Source organism: Gallus gallus, chromosome 28 (genome assembly GCF_016699485.2).
Source record: "Gallus gallus isolate bGalGal1 chromosome 28, bGalGal1.mat.broiler.GRCg7b, whole genome shotgun sequence".
In the NCBI taxonomy this organism is placed as follows: Eukaryota; Metazoa; Chordata; class Aves; order Galliformes; family Phasianidae; genus Gallus; species Gallus gallus.
Window position 1 is genome coordinate 4,429,906 of NC_052559.1, and position 14,255 is coordinate 4,444,160.

A 14,255-nucleotide genomic window follows, 5' to 3' on the forward strand; every position below is an offset into this window, starting at 1 on the left:
CGGGGAGGCGGGCAGAGCCCAACCCCGGAGGTGCCCCCCCAGCCCCGGCCCGGAGGTGACCTCACTCCCTCCCCTGGCACCGCCGCGCCGTTCTTCTGGGGCCGTTCCCGTCCCCCTCCCCCGGGGCCGTCCCATCCGGGGGGGGCCGCCTCCGGCACGGCCCCGGCTTCGGTGTCACCCGCTGTCGTCCCCCCCCCCCCCCCCCCCCCCCCGCGCACGGACACGTGTCCCCGCCCGGGGGGGAGGGGGGGCGGGCAGTGCCGTCCCGGGGCCGAGGACTGGCTGTCCCGCGGTCCGGCCCAGCCCTGCTGTCCCATGGGCTGCCGGCTGCCAGGCGGAGAGAGCTCTGTCCCCCACCCCGCTGTCCCAATCCCCCCCCCCCGCACCCCGTGCCAGGCTGTCGCAACACCCCCCCGATGTCCCCATGCTCGCACCCAGCGGGTCCCCTCCGCCGCCCCCCTCGCCCGGTGCCTCCGGGGGTCCCGCGGGTGCCGCCGTGCCGGGGGGGCCCTTCCTGGCTCCCCGCCACCCCCGGGATATTTTGGCCCTCGCCGCGGACAGCAGGTACCGCTGCGTCACCGGGTCAGGGGGCACCCGGCTCCCACGGCCAGGACGGGGCCACGCGTGTCCCTGGGGGTCCCAGCCGGCTCCGTGTCCCCACGCTGGGCAGTGAGGAGGAACGTGGGGGGACAAGGCTGGCTCTCACGGCTCTCTTGGTGACACTGTGACACGATTGCAGTGCGTACCTGGGGTGCTCTGGGCTCGGCCATATCCCTCGGTGACACCATATCATGGCCACAGTGTGTATCCGGGATGCTCCGGGCTCGGACACGTCCCTTGGTGGCACTGTGGCGTGTCCGCACCATGTGTCCACATACTCTGGGCTCAGCTGTGTCCCTTGGTCACACTGCAGCTCCGTGTCCCTCGGTGACACCGTGGCACGGCCTCTTCAGCTGTCTGGGATGCTGCAGGCACAGCCCCGTCCCTCAGTGGCACTGCGGTGTGTCCCCACCGTGTGCCCCGCTGCTGCGGGCGCCGTGTCGGGGACACATGGAGCTCAGCGTGGCACTGCTGCCCGCATCCCAGCACAGCATCCTCACCCGACAGGCACAGCTGCCACCTCGGGGACGGGAGGGCAGCGGGTGGCACAGGGCCACGTGCCTGCAGGCCGTGCTCACGTGGGGCTGCAGGAGCCGTCGGGGCGCCGGGGGGGGCCGAACCAGACAGTTGTTTAATTTCTCAGGCTCGGGCGGGAGGGGGGATGGAAAGTTTCCCGGGGCCGCGGGGGGAACGGCCGCGCATTTCCTGCTCCGCACCGCTCCCATCCCCGTGGGTCCGGACCCCCAGCGCTGCGCTGCGGTGCCCGGAGTGGGGCCATGCTGCCGTCCCCGGGGATGTCGTCGCCGGTGGGGTCCCCGCGGGGGTCTCCCCGTAACTCCCCCGTGCTGTTCAGGAGGCTGAGGATGAATCAGAGCATCCGCCTGCAGCGCCGCTTCACCGTGGCGCATCCCCTCGGGTAAGGGGGGGTCCGAGAGGGGTCCTGAGTGCATGGGGGGTGGCGGTGGGGCGGTGAGGAATGGGGACGGGGTCAGCTCGAACGCCCTCAGTGCTGCGGTGCGTCCCCATCGGTGGGGACGTGGGGCTGAGTGGGGCCTTTGTGCCGGTGGGGCTGAGCTGGGTGGGGGGCGGCGGTGGCTGAGGACGGGTGCGCTCATAGCAGCGATGGGCGCAGTGGGGCCGCTGGGCTCTGTCTGTGGGGTGTCTGCCCACACTGGGGGCACGGCAGGCACAGCAGAGGGGCAGGAGGCACTGACTCCCACCCTGGGGGGGGGGCCGGGCGCTGCAGGGAGCAGCAGTGTCCTCTCCAATGGTAACAACACCTATTTATAGTGGTCCCCAGCCCCCCCTCCCCCCCCCCGCGCTGCCTGACACCGCGCAGCATGGAAAGTATTTCTGAGTTCAGCACCAGAGCTGCTGCCCCGGCCGTGCCCCCCCCCAGCCACACTGCCCCCACGCCGGTGTGTGCCACAGCCGTTGTGGGGGGTATGTGTGTGTCTGCCCCACATCTCGGTGACGCCGCACACGGGTCGGGGCCGTCCCCGGGGTGGCAGCGGGGTCAGAGGTGGCTGAGCTGCACCGGAGGGGGAACAAACCCCCAATTGAGCCGCAGGGCTCGGAGGAGCCACAATGCGGCTTTGTGTCCCCGTACCATCGGGGACGCGGGGCAGAGGCTGACAGCGGGGCCGCGGGATGCAGCCAGGCGGCCGCTGCCCGTCCCGGAGGCACTCCTGCATCGGGTAGGTCCGGCGCTGTGGGGGGACGGGGACGGACGGCCCCGCTCTTTCCCTGGGGTGGCTCATCCCGGCCCCCACGGCGGCACTGGGAGGGGACGGATGCTGGCGACCCTCGCCGTGTCCCCACGCGCAGCCGTTCCCATGACCCGGGGGCAGCGGGGCGGCAGCTGCCGTGGGGGCAGCGCAGGGCCACCGTCCCCGTCCCCGTGCCTTTCGACCCCCGTGCGCTGCGCGGCTCTGGATGGCACCGCCCCGCCGCGTCCCCAGGGCCCGGCGCTTGGCTTCCCCCGCGGTTTCTGTCCTTCGATGTCCCCTGGCTCCGTGCCCCGGACAGATCCCCTGCGGGACGCGGCGCTTTGGGCTACGGCTGATGGAGACTTTCGAGGACTCGCAGCGGTCGGGGACGGCGGCGTTGGGGACGTCGGGACGAGGGATGACGGTGACACGGGGCGGCCCACCTCCAGCAGCGGGACGGGTCCCAGCCTCGCCGTGGCTGTGAATGGGGACAGCGGCGGTGTCAGTGCCAGCCCTGTCCCCTATCCCTGCAGCTTTGACCTGGAGAATGGCCCCCCGGGAAGGGGTCCGCTGGAGCCTCAGTGCAGCCCGGGCGCGGGGCTGGTGCTGCAGGGCGCCTTCAGCCACAGCCAGCGCCGCGAGTCCTTCCTGTACCGCTCCGACAGCGACTACGACCTGTCCCCCAAGGCCATGTCCCGCAACTCCTCCATCGCCAGCGACCTGTGAGTCAGCCCCGACCCTCTGCCCCGCACCCCCATCCCACCCCCCACCCCCCTCACCCCCTCTTTGCTCCCCACAGGCACGGGGAAGACATGATCGTCACACCCTTCGCCCAGGTGCGGCCGCGTGGCAAGGAGGGGAAACGTCCCCGTGTCCCCCCATCCCCGGCGCTATGGGGAGGGCCGGGGGCGTGCAGCCCATCCTCAGCCCCTCTCGCACCCCCCAGGTCCTGGCCAGCCTGCGCACCGTGCGCACCAACGTGACGGTGCTGCTGCACCTCCAGGAGCGCGTGGGCACCAAGTGAGTGGGGGGGGCTGGGCGGGGGGGGGGACGACGACGCGGCGTGGTGCTCAGCTCTGTGCGTTCCGCAGGCGTGCGTCGAGCAGCAGCCTCCCCTCTGCCAGCAGGGCCGGGCTGTCCGGTGAGTGTCCCAACGGGGACAAACGGGGTCTGGGGGGAGGGGCAGGTCGCTGTCCCGCAGTGGGGGTGCGGCTTTCCCTCTCCCGTGGGGTGCAGTGAAGGCTTTGCCCTTTGGGATCCATGTCGGGTTTTCGGCGGCTCCATCCAAGCGGTGGTGGTGGAACGGCTCCGCTGACGTCAGCCCTTCCATTAATAAAGCCCCGGGCGGTGCGTGGGGCCCCGCGGGATCCCCGGGCTGAGTGTCACCTCGGGGCGAGGCGTGGGGACAGCGGTACACCATGCCGCGCACGGGGGACAGCACAGCTGGCCGCTGCGCCGCTCCGCAGCCCCGTCCCGTCCCGGCCCCGCGGGGATTTGAGCATCCCTCGGTGGGGCCGGAGCGGCCGGGCCCCCCCTCGTGTCCCCGCACCCGGCCGTGACGCCGTGCTGCCCCGCAGCAGAGGATGCTCAGCAGAAGCTGTCGCTGGAGACCCTGGAGGAGCTGGACTGGTGCCTGGAGCAGCTGGAGACGCTGCAGACGCGGCACTCGGTGGGCGAGATGGCCTCCAACAAGGTGGGGACCGCCGCCCTGGGGACGCTCACCCCGCCAGGGGGACGCGGGGGCCGCCCCACACACCGCCCACCCCCACCCGCTGCCGCCCGCAGTTTAAGCGGATGCTGAGCCGGGAGCTCTCACACCTCTCGGAGAGCGGCCGCTCGGGGAACCAGGTGTCCGAGTACATCTCCAGCACCTTCCTGGGTGAGTTCCCTCCCGGGGGCAGCGCCTCCCCCAGCCCTGCAGCTCGGGGGCCCCGCAGCACGCCCGGCTCGCCGCCTGCAGCAGCCGCACGGCGCTGGGCACACATCGCTGCAGTGCTGAGCCCCGCGCTGTCAGCGGGGCGGCAGCTTTTGCATTTTGCAAGTCTGGGGGAGCGCGTCGGGGCTTTCCCGGGAGCTGCCCCGGGATCGGTGGCTCTGGGGGTGTCACAGCCCGCAGTCCCGGCTCTGAACGCCGGTGCGGACCGGGATGTGTTGGTGGGCGCTGCTCTGTGCCGCTGCGTGGGTTGGCAGCTGACGCGGGGCCGTCCCCGCACGGGGGATCCCTGGGGACGGCCCCGCGGCGGGCGGGTGGGGGGAGCTCCGGGCAGCCCCCCGGCAGCCCCCGGTTGCCATGGAGTCGCGGTGCTCTCCGTGCCGGCTGACGTCAGCCGTCGGGGGGGGGGGGGGTTCTGTGCTCCCCCCCTCACCGCCGCGGCCGCGCAGACAAACAGCACGAGGTGGAGCTCCCAGCGCTGCCCAAGGAGAAGGAGAGGGAGCGCAGGAAGCGGCCGATGTCGCAGATCAGCGGTGTGAGGAAGGCGGCGCACGGCCCCCGCCTCGCCGCCATCCCGCGCTTCGGGGTGCGCACGGAGCAGGAGGGGCTGCTGGCCAAGGTGAGCCCCCACCCAGCCTGGATCCATCCCCCCCCCCCCCCGCGTTGGGGTCGCGGCCCTCACGGAACCGCATCCTTTGGTCCCCAGGAGCTGCAGGACACCAACAAGTGGGGTCTCAACATCTTCAAAGTGGCCGAGTACTCCGGAAACCGCCCGCTGACCGTCCTCATGTACAGCATCTTCCAGGTGAGCGCCGGGGGGGGGGCTGCCCCCTCCGCACCCCGCGCCCCGCTGGGGATGAACCCCCCCGACCTCCCCCCCCCCCTCAGGAGCGTGACCTGATGAAGACGTTCCGCATCCCCGCCGACACCTTCCTCACCTACATGCTGACGCTGGAGGATCACTACCGCGCCGATGTGGCGTACCACAACAACATCCACGCCGCCGACGTGGCGCAGTCCACCCACGTGCTGCTCTCCACGCCGGCGCTGGAGGTGAGCCGCGCTCCCTCGGTGCCACCAAACGCGTCCCCCCGCGGCCGTGACCCCCCGTGCCGCCCTTTCCCAGGCCGTCTTCACCGACCTGGAGATCATGGCCGCCATCTTCGCCAGCGCCATCCACGACGTCGACCACCCCGGGGTCTCCAATCAGTTCCTCATCAACACCAGTGAGCCGGGGGCGGCGGGGCGGCGGGGCGCCGTGCGCGGGGGGCACCGCGGTGTGACCGGCGGCGTCCCGCAGACTCAGAGCTGGCGCTGATGTACAACGACGCCTCGGTGCTGGAGAACCACCACCTGGCCGTGGGCTTCAAGCTGCTGCAGGAGGAGAACTGCGACATCTTCCAGAACCTGAGCAAGAAGCAGAGGCAGTCGCTCCGCAAGATGGCCATCGATATGGTGCGCGGCGCCGCGGGGCGCGGGGCTGGGGGGGGCTGCGGTGGGGCTGAGCCCCCTGCCCTGCACGCCCTGCCCAGGTGCTGGCCACCGACATGTCCAAGCACATGAACCTGCTGGCGGACCTGAAGACCATGGTGGAGACCAAGAAGGTGACCAGCCTGGGGGTGCTGCTGCTGGACAACTACTCGGACCGGATCCAGGTGGGCGCAGGGATGCGGGCAGGAGCACCGCTGCAGCCCACAGCACGGAGCCTGGCTGTGGGATGTCCCTGGGGATGAGGGCCATCGGGTGAGCGGCTCGGTGCCCGCGCAGGTCCTGCAGAACATGGTGCACTGCGCCGACCTCAGCAACCCCACCAAACCGCTGGAGCTGTACCGGCAGTGGACCGACCGCATCATGGCCGAGTTCTTCCACCAGGGCGACCGGGAGCGCGAGAAGGGGATGGAGATCAGCCCCATGTGTGACAAGCACACCGCCTCCGTGGAGAAGTCCCAGGTGGGGGCACGGCGTGGGGCCGGGGCCGAGGGGCACCACGGGGGGCTGAGCTCTCCCTTCCCGCAGGTGGGATTCATCGACTTCATCGCCCACCCGCTGTGGGAGACCTGGGCCGACCTGGTGCACCCCGACGCCCAGGAGATCCTGGACACGCTGGAGGACAACCGGGAGTGGTACCAGAGCATGATCCCGCGCAGCCCCTCCCCACCCCCCGAGGTGGGCCCCGAAGTGCCCCCCACTGCCCCCGGCAAGTCCCAGGTTGGGATGACGCTGGACGAGGAGGAGGGAGAGTCGGACACGGAGCCAGAGGGGCCCGAGAGCCCTTTGGAGGAGGACAACAGCGGCTCCAAGACGTCGGCTACGGATGATTCGGAGTCGGCTGACACCGAGCGATTGTCACCTGGCTCCAAAGACCGGGAGGTGGACAACCAGAGAGCGCTGGAGGGGACACTGCCAAAGGACAGGGCTGGCGGTGGGTGCACGGCACCGGACCCCGAGAGCGGCAGGGAGCTGTGCCTGGACACGGAGGGCAACGTCACATTCCTGCCCCTGGGCACGTAGCGGCCTGGCCGGAGGGTCCCATCGCTGCTGTGGGGATGTGGGGCTGGCACTGCCCCAGTGAGGGCCATGGGCACTGCCACTGCTGGGACTGGCGCACAGAGCCGGGCAGGTCCCGATGGCAACGAGGATATTGCTCACCCCCTCCCCTGCTTCCACCCGGCATCCAGCTGCTGGGAAAGGTCTCTGTTACCACAGACAGGGCTCGAGGACACCGATCCTGCCCCATCCCAGCCCCGGGCACGCTGTACCCCACGGCAGAGCAGTCCCCATTCAGCACAGTGCAGCCAAAAGCGTTTTGGTGTCACAGTGGCACGCAGCATTGGGGGTCTGAGCACCGCAGCACAACGGCAGCCGTGCGCCCGACTCGGAGCCGTATTTACTTGGGGACGGGTTCACTTTTTAAAGCCTTTTGTAGCTCACTTCGTCCTACCAGCCTCACCCGGGCACACCACAGCAGGAGCTGCTCTGACTGCGCTCGGTGCCGTTTGGCACCGCGGGCCCCGACGGGCGCCGCAGCCGTGGGGCGGCCCCGCGACGGTTCGGTTTCTTCCTTCACCCTGCAGATATTAAACCTCGTTTGTTTCTCCACCCCTCCCCGAGTGGACGGTGCTGCTCTCGGGGGCGTCGGGGGCACCGCGTCCGGGTCGCGATGCGGTCGGTGCCCCCGGGACCCCGCGGGGAGCGCGGAGGGCCGCGCTGTGCGCTCGAACAAAGCCGAACTCCTCCCTGGAAATGCCGCTCCGTCGCTGGCAAACACTGCCCACGAAGGTAAATATTTAATCGCCGGCTTGGCGCGGCGCAGAGCTCGCTCCCCGCTCTTCCGCATTGCTCCCGGGGCTGATCGATGGGCAAACACGGCCTCACCCGCAGCACCGCCCCGGCAAACCCCTCCCTTCACCCCATAGCAACGGAGGGTCCCCGCGGGCCCCCTGCCCGGCGCTGCCACCCCCTCCTTTCGCCCCATGGTGGGGATTAGGGGGAGGCGCCTTCCCCAAACCCCCCGGGAGGGGGAAAACAGCCGGATCGCAGGGCCGGGCTGGGGGCGGTGGGCGTCCGACGGCTGCGGGGGCTCTGCGGGGCGGCGGGGAGCTCCGCGCCCCCGGCCATGGGGGGGATGGGGGGGAGGGGCGGCGCTCGGTGCTCCCCGCAGCGTTCGGTGCTCCCCGCAGACCTCGCGCTGCCCGCAGCCCCGGAGGGGGGCCGGGGTGATGCTGCGGGCCGAGGGTGCGGGAGGCCGCGCGTGGAGGCGGGGGATGGAGGTGCGGGGCTGCGCTCGGGCCCTATGGGTGGTCCCGAGGCCTTCGGGCCCCGGCTGCGGGCTGAGCCCCCGCCATCTGCCGCGGCCTAATCCGCGCCGAGCTCAGCCCGCAGCGGGGCCGCCGGAGGACGCGGGGTCCGGGGCGGGACGCGGCCGCCCACCCGCACCGGGCGTCACCTCAGGGCGCGGGGTCACCGAGAGCGACGGGCTCAGAGGGCCGAAGGGTGACAGGTGGCGGGGAGCGGTGCGGGACTGCCCCCCTCCCCCCCCCCCGCAGGTGACGGCCCTCCCCGCTCCCCCCGCCCCGCGCCGGGGATGGGCGCTCCCGCAGCCTCAGCGCCGCGCCCGGCAGGGGGCGTGCCCCGCCCCGGCCCCGCCCCCGCCCGCCGCCTGTCGATCACCGCGCGCCTTCGGCCAATCGGCGCTCCTCGTTCGCCCCTCCGCTGACGTCAGCCCTTCATCTGCATATCTCGCCCCGCCCCCTCGACGTCACCGGGCTCTGCAACCGCCGGGGCGGCGCGCGCCGCTGCTGCAGTCGCTGCGGGGAGTGCGGGGAGGAGGTGAGCGCGCGCCCCCGCGGCCCCCCCACCCCCCCCTCCTCCCACCGCCGGGACCCCCGAGCACCGGCAGCGGCGGGGGAGGCCGGTGGGCATCGCGCGGGGCGTCGGGGCCGCGCGGCAGCCGGCGGCCATAGCGGCTGCAGCGGGGGAGGGGGAGGACGGGTCGCGAGGAGGGGGGGCGGGCTGGGAGCCCCGGGGGGTCCGCGGGTGCGCACCGCTGCGGGACGGCCCGGGGGGGGGCGCGGGTTGGAGCTGTGGGAGGCAGCGCGGGGGGCGGCAGGAGGGCACGGGGCGGGGGACCGCCGTCCCCACGCTCCCCCCCCCCTCTTTCTACCAACGACATCACCTCTGCGCCCCCCCCTCCTACGGCAGCGCCCGGCGCCGGGCATTGCACGCAGCGCCCTGCAGCGCGCAGCCACCTCTGTGCACACTGCGCCCACCGCCGTGCGGTGCTGTGCGGTGCTGTGCCCCCCCCCCACCCCCGGCACCCCCCCGGTGCAGCCCCGCGCGGTGCGGGGGCACGGCTGCAGGTGCCATTTTGCAGAGGAACTGCGGGAGCGGCTGCGGTGCGTCCTGCGGGGCTCCGGGCCCCGCTCCGTGCGGCGGCGATGGGGCGGCGCAGCCGGCAGTGCTGACGGCAGCGGTGGGGGCGATGCCCGCGGCTTTGCTACGGCCGTGGGGGCATCGCAGCCGGCAGCCGTGGGGCACAGCATCTGGCGTTGCGAGCGGCGGCCATCGGGTGCCGCTCCCGGCGCCGCTCCCGGCAGCAATGGGGACCGCGCGTCCAGCATTGCAGCCGGCGGCTGTGGGGGCCGTGCAGGGCCGGGGGCAGCAGAGCAGGGCGGCACTCCGCCGTCCCCATCCACGCTGCAGCGGTGCCACGCGGCGGCACGGCCCGGTGCCACGGGGGCTGCCGTCCCCCCCCGGTGAGCGCCCGTCGCCCCCTCCCTTTGCAGATGGCGTCCGCTACCGACTCCCGCTATGGGCAGAAGGAGTCCTCGGATCAGAACTTCGATTACATGTTCAAAATCCTCATCATCGGTAACAGCAGCGTAGGGAAGACCTCGTTCCTATTCCGGTACGCCGACGACTCCTTCACGCCCGCCTTCGTCAGCACCGTCGGCATCGACTTCAAGGTCAAAACCATCTACCGGAACGACAAGCGCATCAAGCTGCAGATCTGGGTGAGCGCTGGGGGTCGGGGCTGGGTTGGGGTTGGGGCTGGGTTGGGGTCGGGGTTGGGGTCGGGGTTGGGGTCAGGGTTAGGGTTGGGGTTGGCTCAGGGTTGGGCTGTCCCGGTGCTGGGCGCTGTGGGGCGGTCCGGCCGGGTGCTGCTGTGGGCTCAGTGCTGCATTCTGTGCCATTGGGCACTCCCAGGGAAGCGGTGCTGTTCCTGGAGCCCATCGGCTCAGCAGTGGTTCGGCCATATCCGCATTATTCACGCAGTGACCCTCAGGCGGTTTGCTGGCAGCAGCCGGTGCGGGCTGAGTGCTCGCTGTGTGCGTTGCATCCTGGCTTTGCCTGCAGCCGTGCAGCGCTGCGTACCTCTGCTGTGTGCGCTGCATGCAGAGCGGCCCCGGGGCGATGTATGGGCAGGAGTTGGGTGCCGGCTGAGCCCCGGCGCTGTGCGCACACAGCAGCTCTGCACTGTGCCCCCCCCGACTGTGTGCTCCCCCAGGACACGGCCGGGCAGGAGCGGTACCGCACCATCACCACCGCCTATTACCGCGGGGCCATGGGCTTCATCCTGATGTACGACATCACCAACGAGGAGTCCTTCAACGCCGTGCAGGACTGGTGAGCGCCGCCCCCAACGCGCGTGCTGGGCACGGGGCCCGCCCTCCTCCCACCCCCCCACCCCCCCACGGTCACCTCTGTCCCTTTTTTGTCCCCAAAGGTCGACCCAAATCAAGACGTACTCGTGGGACAACGCGCAGGTGCTGCTGGTGGGGAACAAATGTGACATGGAGGACGAGCGCGTGGTGTCGGCTGAGAAGGGCCGGCAGCTCGCCGAGCACCTGGGTGAGCGGGGGGGGTCCCCCTGTCAGCTCCGTGCCCATACAGCTCCGTGCCCATACAGCTCTGTGCCCATACAGCGACGTGTGGGGCGTGGTGCCCCGGTGGTGGGGGGGGGATGCATGCAGGTTTAACCCCCCGCAGTCATTGTGCTGAAGCCGCAGCAGAGCGGTGACCCACAGTGAGCCCAGAGCTCCGCTGAGCTGCAGCCCCCCGTCGGGTCACCTCTGCCACTGTCACTGCCGGGCGTTGGGTGGGAGCGCAGCCGTCGGCTCAGCGTTTCACCCCATGTATGCTGGCGGGGGGTCCCAACCCGCACTGGGGGTCCCTGCACTGACCCCCTCCCCCCTTTGTTGTGACCCCTCCCCACCTCCAGGCTTCGAGTTCTTCGAGGCCAGCGCCAAGGACAACATCAACGTCAAGCAGACCTTCGAGCGGTTGGTGGACATCATCTGTGAGAAGATGTCGGAGTCTCTGGACGCAGCCGACCCCGCCGTCACCGGCGCCAAGCAGGGCCCGCAGCTGTCGGACCAGCAGGCCCCCCCCCACCAGGACTGCGCCTGCTAGGGCCCCCTGGCGCGACCCCCCCTCGCCTCCCCCTGTTTTCCCCGGGGGGGGCACTTTGCTGCTGATACCTCGCAGGTTCCCAAAGGGCCGCGGTCCCTCTCGGAGCCTGCCCTGCTCCCCCATCAATTAGGCTGAGCCCCCCCTCACACCCCCCCCCCCCTTACCACTCCCACCCCCCACCTTATTTATTTTGAAGCCTGGGATGGTAGGAGGAGAACCGCCCCCTTCTGCTTTTCATTAATCGCTCAATGAGCCCAAATTGCTCCAAAAAAACCCCATTGTGGCCGTTTTGCTCGCGGTCCCCGGGGCGATGGGGAGGGGGGACGGGACCCCAACCCCCCCCCATCCCTACGGAGGGTCCCGGCGGGGCGCGGTGCTCCGGGGGCCGTTCCCCACCTGTTGTTTATTTGTACAAACAGATGCCGATCGCTGCTCCCGCCGTCTTCCTCCTTGTACATACGACAGAGCCCTTGTAAATAGCCGTAGGCGTGACGCTGTGTGCGTGACCTGCTGTGCCGTGGCCGTGCTGATGCGTTCCTTCATCCCCCCATCCCCCCCCCCCCCCAAACTCCTCCCCTCGGTGTGGTTTCTCTGCTTGTGAAATATCACTTTTCAAAGCTCTTATTTAAAGGTGAAGAACCAAACGCACGCGGCTGTGGCCGCCCAGCGCAGCTGCTGTGTGCCCGTATAGCAACGTGCTTCTGTGAGACTGTGAATACGTGGATATTGCTATAGCAATGACTGCCCTGGAGGTCTTGCATCCCCCTATTTATTTCCCCCGGAGCGCTGTGTCTTTATTTTACAGGTTTCCCCCCTCCTCCTCCCTGCGGTCCCGTGTTTCCCCCCCCCTTCCCCCCTTTTTCCCCCCTATTTTTTGTGAAGTTTACTTATGGAAGAGTTACACTGTACTGTACAAATGTCAAAAGTGTCAAAAAGAGTACAATTTCCTAAAAATCACTGTATTAAAGAAATGGTGTGAAGAAATAAATCAATGCTGATCAGGAGGGGCTCCCACTTCTTCCAGGGGCCGGCGGGCAGAAAGCGAGCAGAAAGGACCCGCGCTATGGGGGGGCACCATTTGGGTGTTAGGAGATGGTTTGAGGCGCGTGGAGGCTGGAATGAATGAGGTCCCAGGCTGGGGGGAGCACCGCTCCGTGCCTGGGGGGGGAAAGGCTGGGATCTGTCAGCAGGGATACTGCTGCGGTGGATGCAGATGGGAACCACTCCCAGAGCCACCAGCAGTGCTGAGACCCAGAGGCAAAGGGCCGCTGGAAACTGTGTGTGTGTGGGGGGGTGGCAGCGGGGGACGTGGACTGAAGCCAAACGCTGCTCTCCACGCTGCAATATACAGAAGGCAGCATCTTCACAAGCGGATTCGACAACCCCAGCCCCTTAATTGCAATCAGCGGATGAGTTAATCAGCACAACGTGTGCAGGCTGCAGCCCGGCTGCGGCTCTCTCCAAGTGCTCAGTGCCCGGCCGTGCCGTGAGGTCACAGCAGTGGGCAGGAGCTCCTGAAAACGTCGGGGTCTTTGGGAGCAGCGCCGTCACAGCCCGGCACCGCGCTGCTTCTCGGCAACGGGGGTCTCCTTGGGCTGCAAAACACCAGAAATGGGGCTCGTGTGCTGCAAGCCGTGCCGTGCTCCGTCCGGTGGGGCAGCGGGGGTGGCGCTCACCCTGTGCTTGAGGTAGGACAGGTAGGTGTCCCAGCCCAGCGTCACCGTGTTGACGTACACCACCCGGTACGTGGGCGGCACAAAGTGGAAGTTGAAGAACTGCGCCGCCGGCCACACGCACCAATCAGCCTGCAGGAGGACACGGAGGGAGTTGGGGGTGTCGGCTGCCGGGCCGGGCACCCCCAGGGACGTGGAGACAAGCGGAGGGCCGTGCTTACCTTGTAGAACTCCCAGAACTTCTCCTTCAGCTCCTGCCAGCTCTCCTCCAGGCTGAGGCCCTCCAGCGTGCCCATGCCTGTGGGACAGACGGTGTCAGCGGGGCGGCCGGGGTTGGTGTCGCCCCTTTGCCGGGCGTCCCCGCGCAGAACTCACCCAGGAAATACCACACCCCCAGGACGGGTGAAACCACCACCTGATCGATGAGCACCTTCTTCAGCACCGTCCTCATCCCCCGCGCCGGGAAGGCGTTGTCCAACCACAGGTACCAGAAGTGCAGCATCGGACCCATGCTGCAGCCCACGGCAAACATGCGCCCTGCAACGCGACGCCCGCTGCATCACTGCCGCTGCATTATTGATGCTGCCCCGTAACCGGAGACGGCCCCCCCCGGGCAGCCACGTGGACAGGGACCGCCGCCACCCACCTGTGCGCGCGGGCTGCCGCTGGGCCTGGGGGTCACGGCGGAGCTGCCAGAACTGCTGCAGAGCATCGCCGGCCGCCAGCAGCGTCCCGCAGCTCACCGTGTTGGTCAGCAGCAGCAGACGGCCCCTGAACAGCGGCTGCAGCAGCCGCCAGCCGTGCGACAGCATCCCGGGGGGGGCGAGGGGGGGGGCACGGCTCTCTCACCCTGCGTGGGCCCCACACACACTGTCAGCTCAGCGCCTCTCCGACCCCCGACCCCTTCTGAGCCACTCCGTGCCTCCCACTCAGCCTTTGAGCACTTAACGTACCCCCCCGGAGCCCCACTGCACACACTGTGCCCCCCCCGAGCACCTTACGTGCCCCCACGGCCCCCCCATGAGCCACGCGCGCCCCACAGTGCTCACCTCAAGTAACGAACACACCCTCCCCCCGCCCCCGAGAACCCCGATAGCCACACTGAGCCCCCCCGGACCCCCCGGGTTCCCACAAGTCGCTCCGCGGCCCCCAATGCCCCCCCAGGTACCCTGCGTACCCCTCCCGCCCCCCCATCACCCCATCCCTTCTGTCCCCCCCCTTTACCCTCACGGCCCCCGTGCCCCTCCCACACCCCCAGTTCACCTTACGTGCCCCCTTCGGTCACCCCGTGCCACCTCGCCCCCTCCCGCCATGTTTCCGTACCCCGCCGCCCCCCCCCTCCCCACCCCCTCTCACCACCGCCACTCGCGGAAGGAGGTGGCGTCACGTGACGCATCACTTCCGCTTCCTGAGACCGCCATGACAGCT

The 14,255-nt window shown here is 69.9% G+C and overlaps 3 protein-coding genes across 8 annotated transcripts; 2 read left to right on the forward strand and 1 right to left on the reverse strand.

Moving 5' to 3' along the window:
• Nucleotides 1-399: 399 nt before the first annotated feature.
• On the forward strand, nucleotides 400-7,341 carry PDE4C (phosphodiesterase 4C). 4 transcript variants are annotated; one of them, XM_015300157.4, is made up of 15 exons: nucleotides 400-1,516; nucleotides 2,843-3,031; nucleotides 3,109-3,145; nucleotides 3,256-3,329; nucleotides 3,401-3,450; nucleotides 3,887-4,002; nucleotides 4,095-4,188; nucleotides 4,692-4,861; nucleotides 4,949-5,047; nucleotides 5,131-5,295; nucleotides 5,369-5,468; nucleotides 5,543-5,697; nucleotides 5,775-5,897; nucleotides 6,010-6,192; nucleotides 6,259-7,341. In XM_015300157.4, the coding sequence occupies exons 1-15, from the start codon at nucleotides 1,377-1,379 to the stop codon at nucleotides 6,751-6,753; spliced, it is 2,190 nt and encodes a 729-aa protein (XP_015155643.3). In that variant the 5' UTR covers nucleotides 400-1,376; the 3' UTR covers nucleotides 6,754-7,341. The 4 variants fall into 4 exon arrangements, with proteins under 4 accessions (XP_015155643.3, XP_015155644.3, XP_015155642.4 ...); XM_015300158.4 differs by having other exon boundaries at nucleotides 400-564; XM_015300155.4 differs by lacking the exon at nucleotides 400-1,516 and having other exon boundaries at nucleotides 2,658-3,031; nucleotides 3,890-4,002.
• A 1,201-nt stretch (nucleotides 7,342-8,542) lies between these two features.
• On the forward strand, nucleotides 8,543-12,158 carry RAB3A (RAB3A, member RAS oncogene family). Of its 2 annotated transcripts, none has more exons than XM_040653791.2 (5): nucleotides 8,543-8,656; nucleotides 9,528-9,755; nucleotides 10,250-10,368; nucleotides 10,469-10,593; nucleotides 10,964-12,158. In XM_040653791.2, the coding sequence occupies exons 2-5, from the start codon at nucleotides 9,528-9,530 to the stop codon at nucleotides 11,152-11,154; spliced, it is 663 nt and encodes a 220-aa protein (XP_040509725.1). In that variant the 5' UTR covers nucleotides 8,543-8,656; the 3' UTR covers nucleotides 11,155-12,158. The 2 variants fall into 2 exon arrangements, with proteins under 2 accessions (XP_040509725.1, XP_015155646.2); XM_015300160.4 differs by having other exon boundaries at nucleotides 8,543-8,571.
• Nucleotides 12,093-14,221, reverse strand: MPV17L2 (MPV17 mitochondrial inner membrane protein like 2). Of its 2 annotated transcripts, none has more exons than XM_003642886.6 (6): nucleotides 14,184-14,221; nucleotides 13,474-13,677; nucleotides 13,203-13,364; nucleotides 13,049-13,125; nucleotides 12,831-12,959; nucleotides 12,093-12,749 (listed from the first exon to the last, which is right to left on the reverse strand). In XM_003642886.6, the coding sequence occupies exons 2-6, from the start codon at nucleotides 13,637-13,639 to the stop codon at nucleotides 12,702-12,704; spliced, it is 582 nt and encodes a 193-aa protein (XP_003642934.3). In that variant the 5' UTR covers nucleotides 13,640-13,677; nucleotides 14,184-14,221; the 3' UTR covers nucleotides 12,093-12,701. The 2 variants fall into 2 exon arrangements, with proteins under 2 accessions (XP_003642934.3, XP_046760669.1); XM_046904713.1 differs by having other exon boundaries at nucleotides 14,091-14,201.
• Between the last annotated feature and the right edge of the window lie 34 nt (nucleotides 14,222-14,255).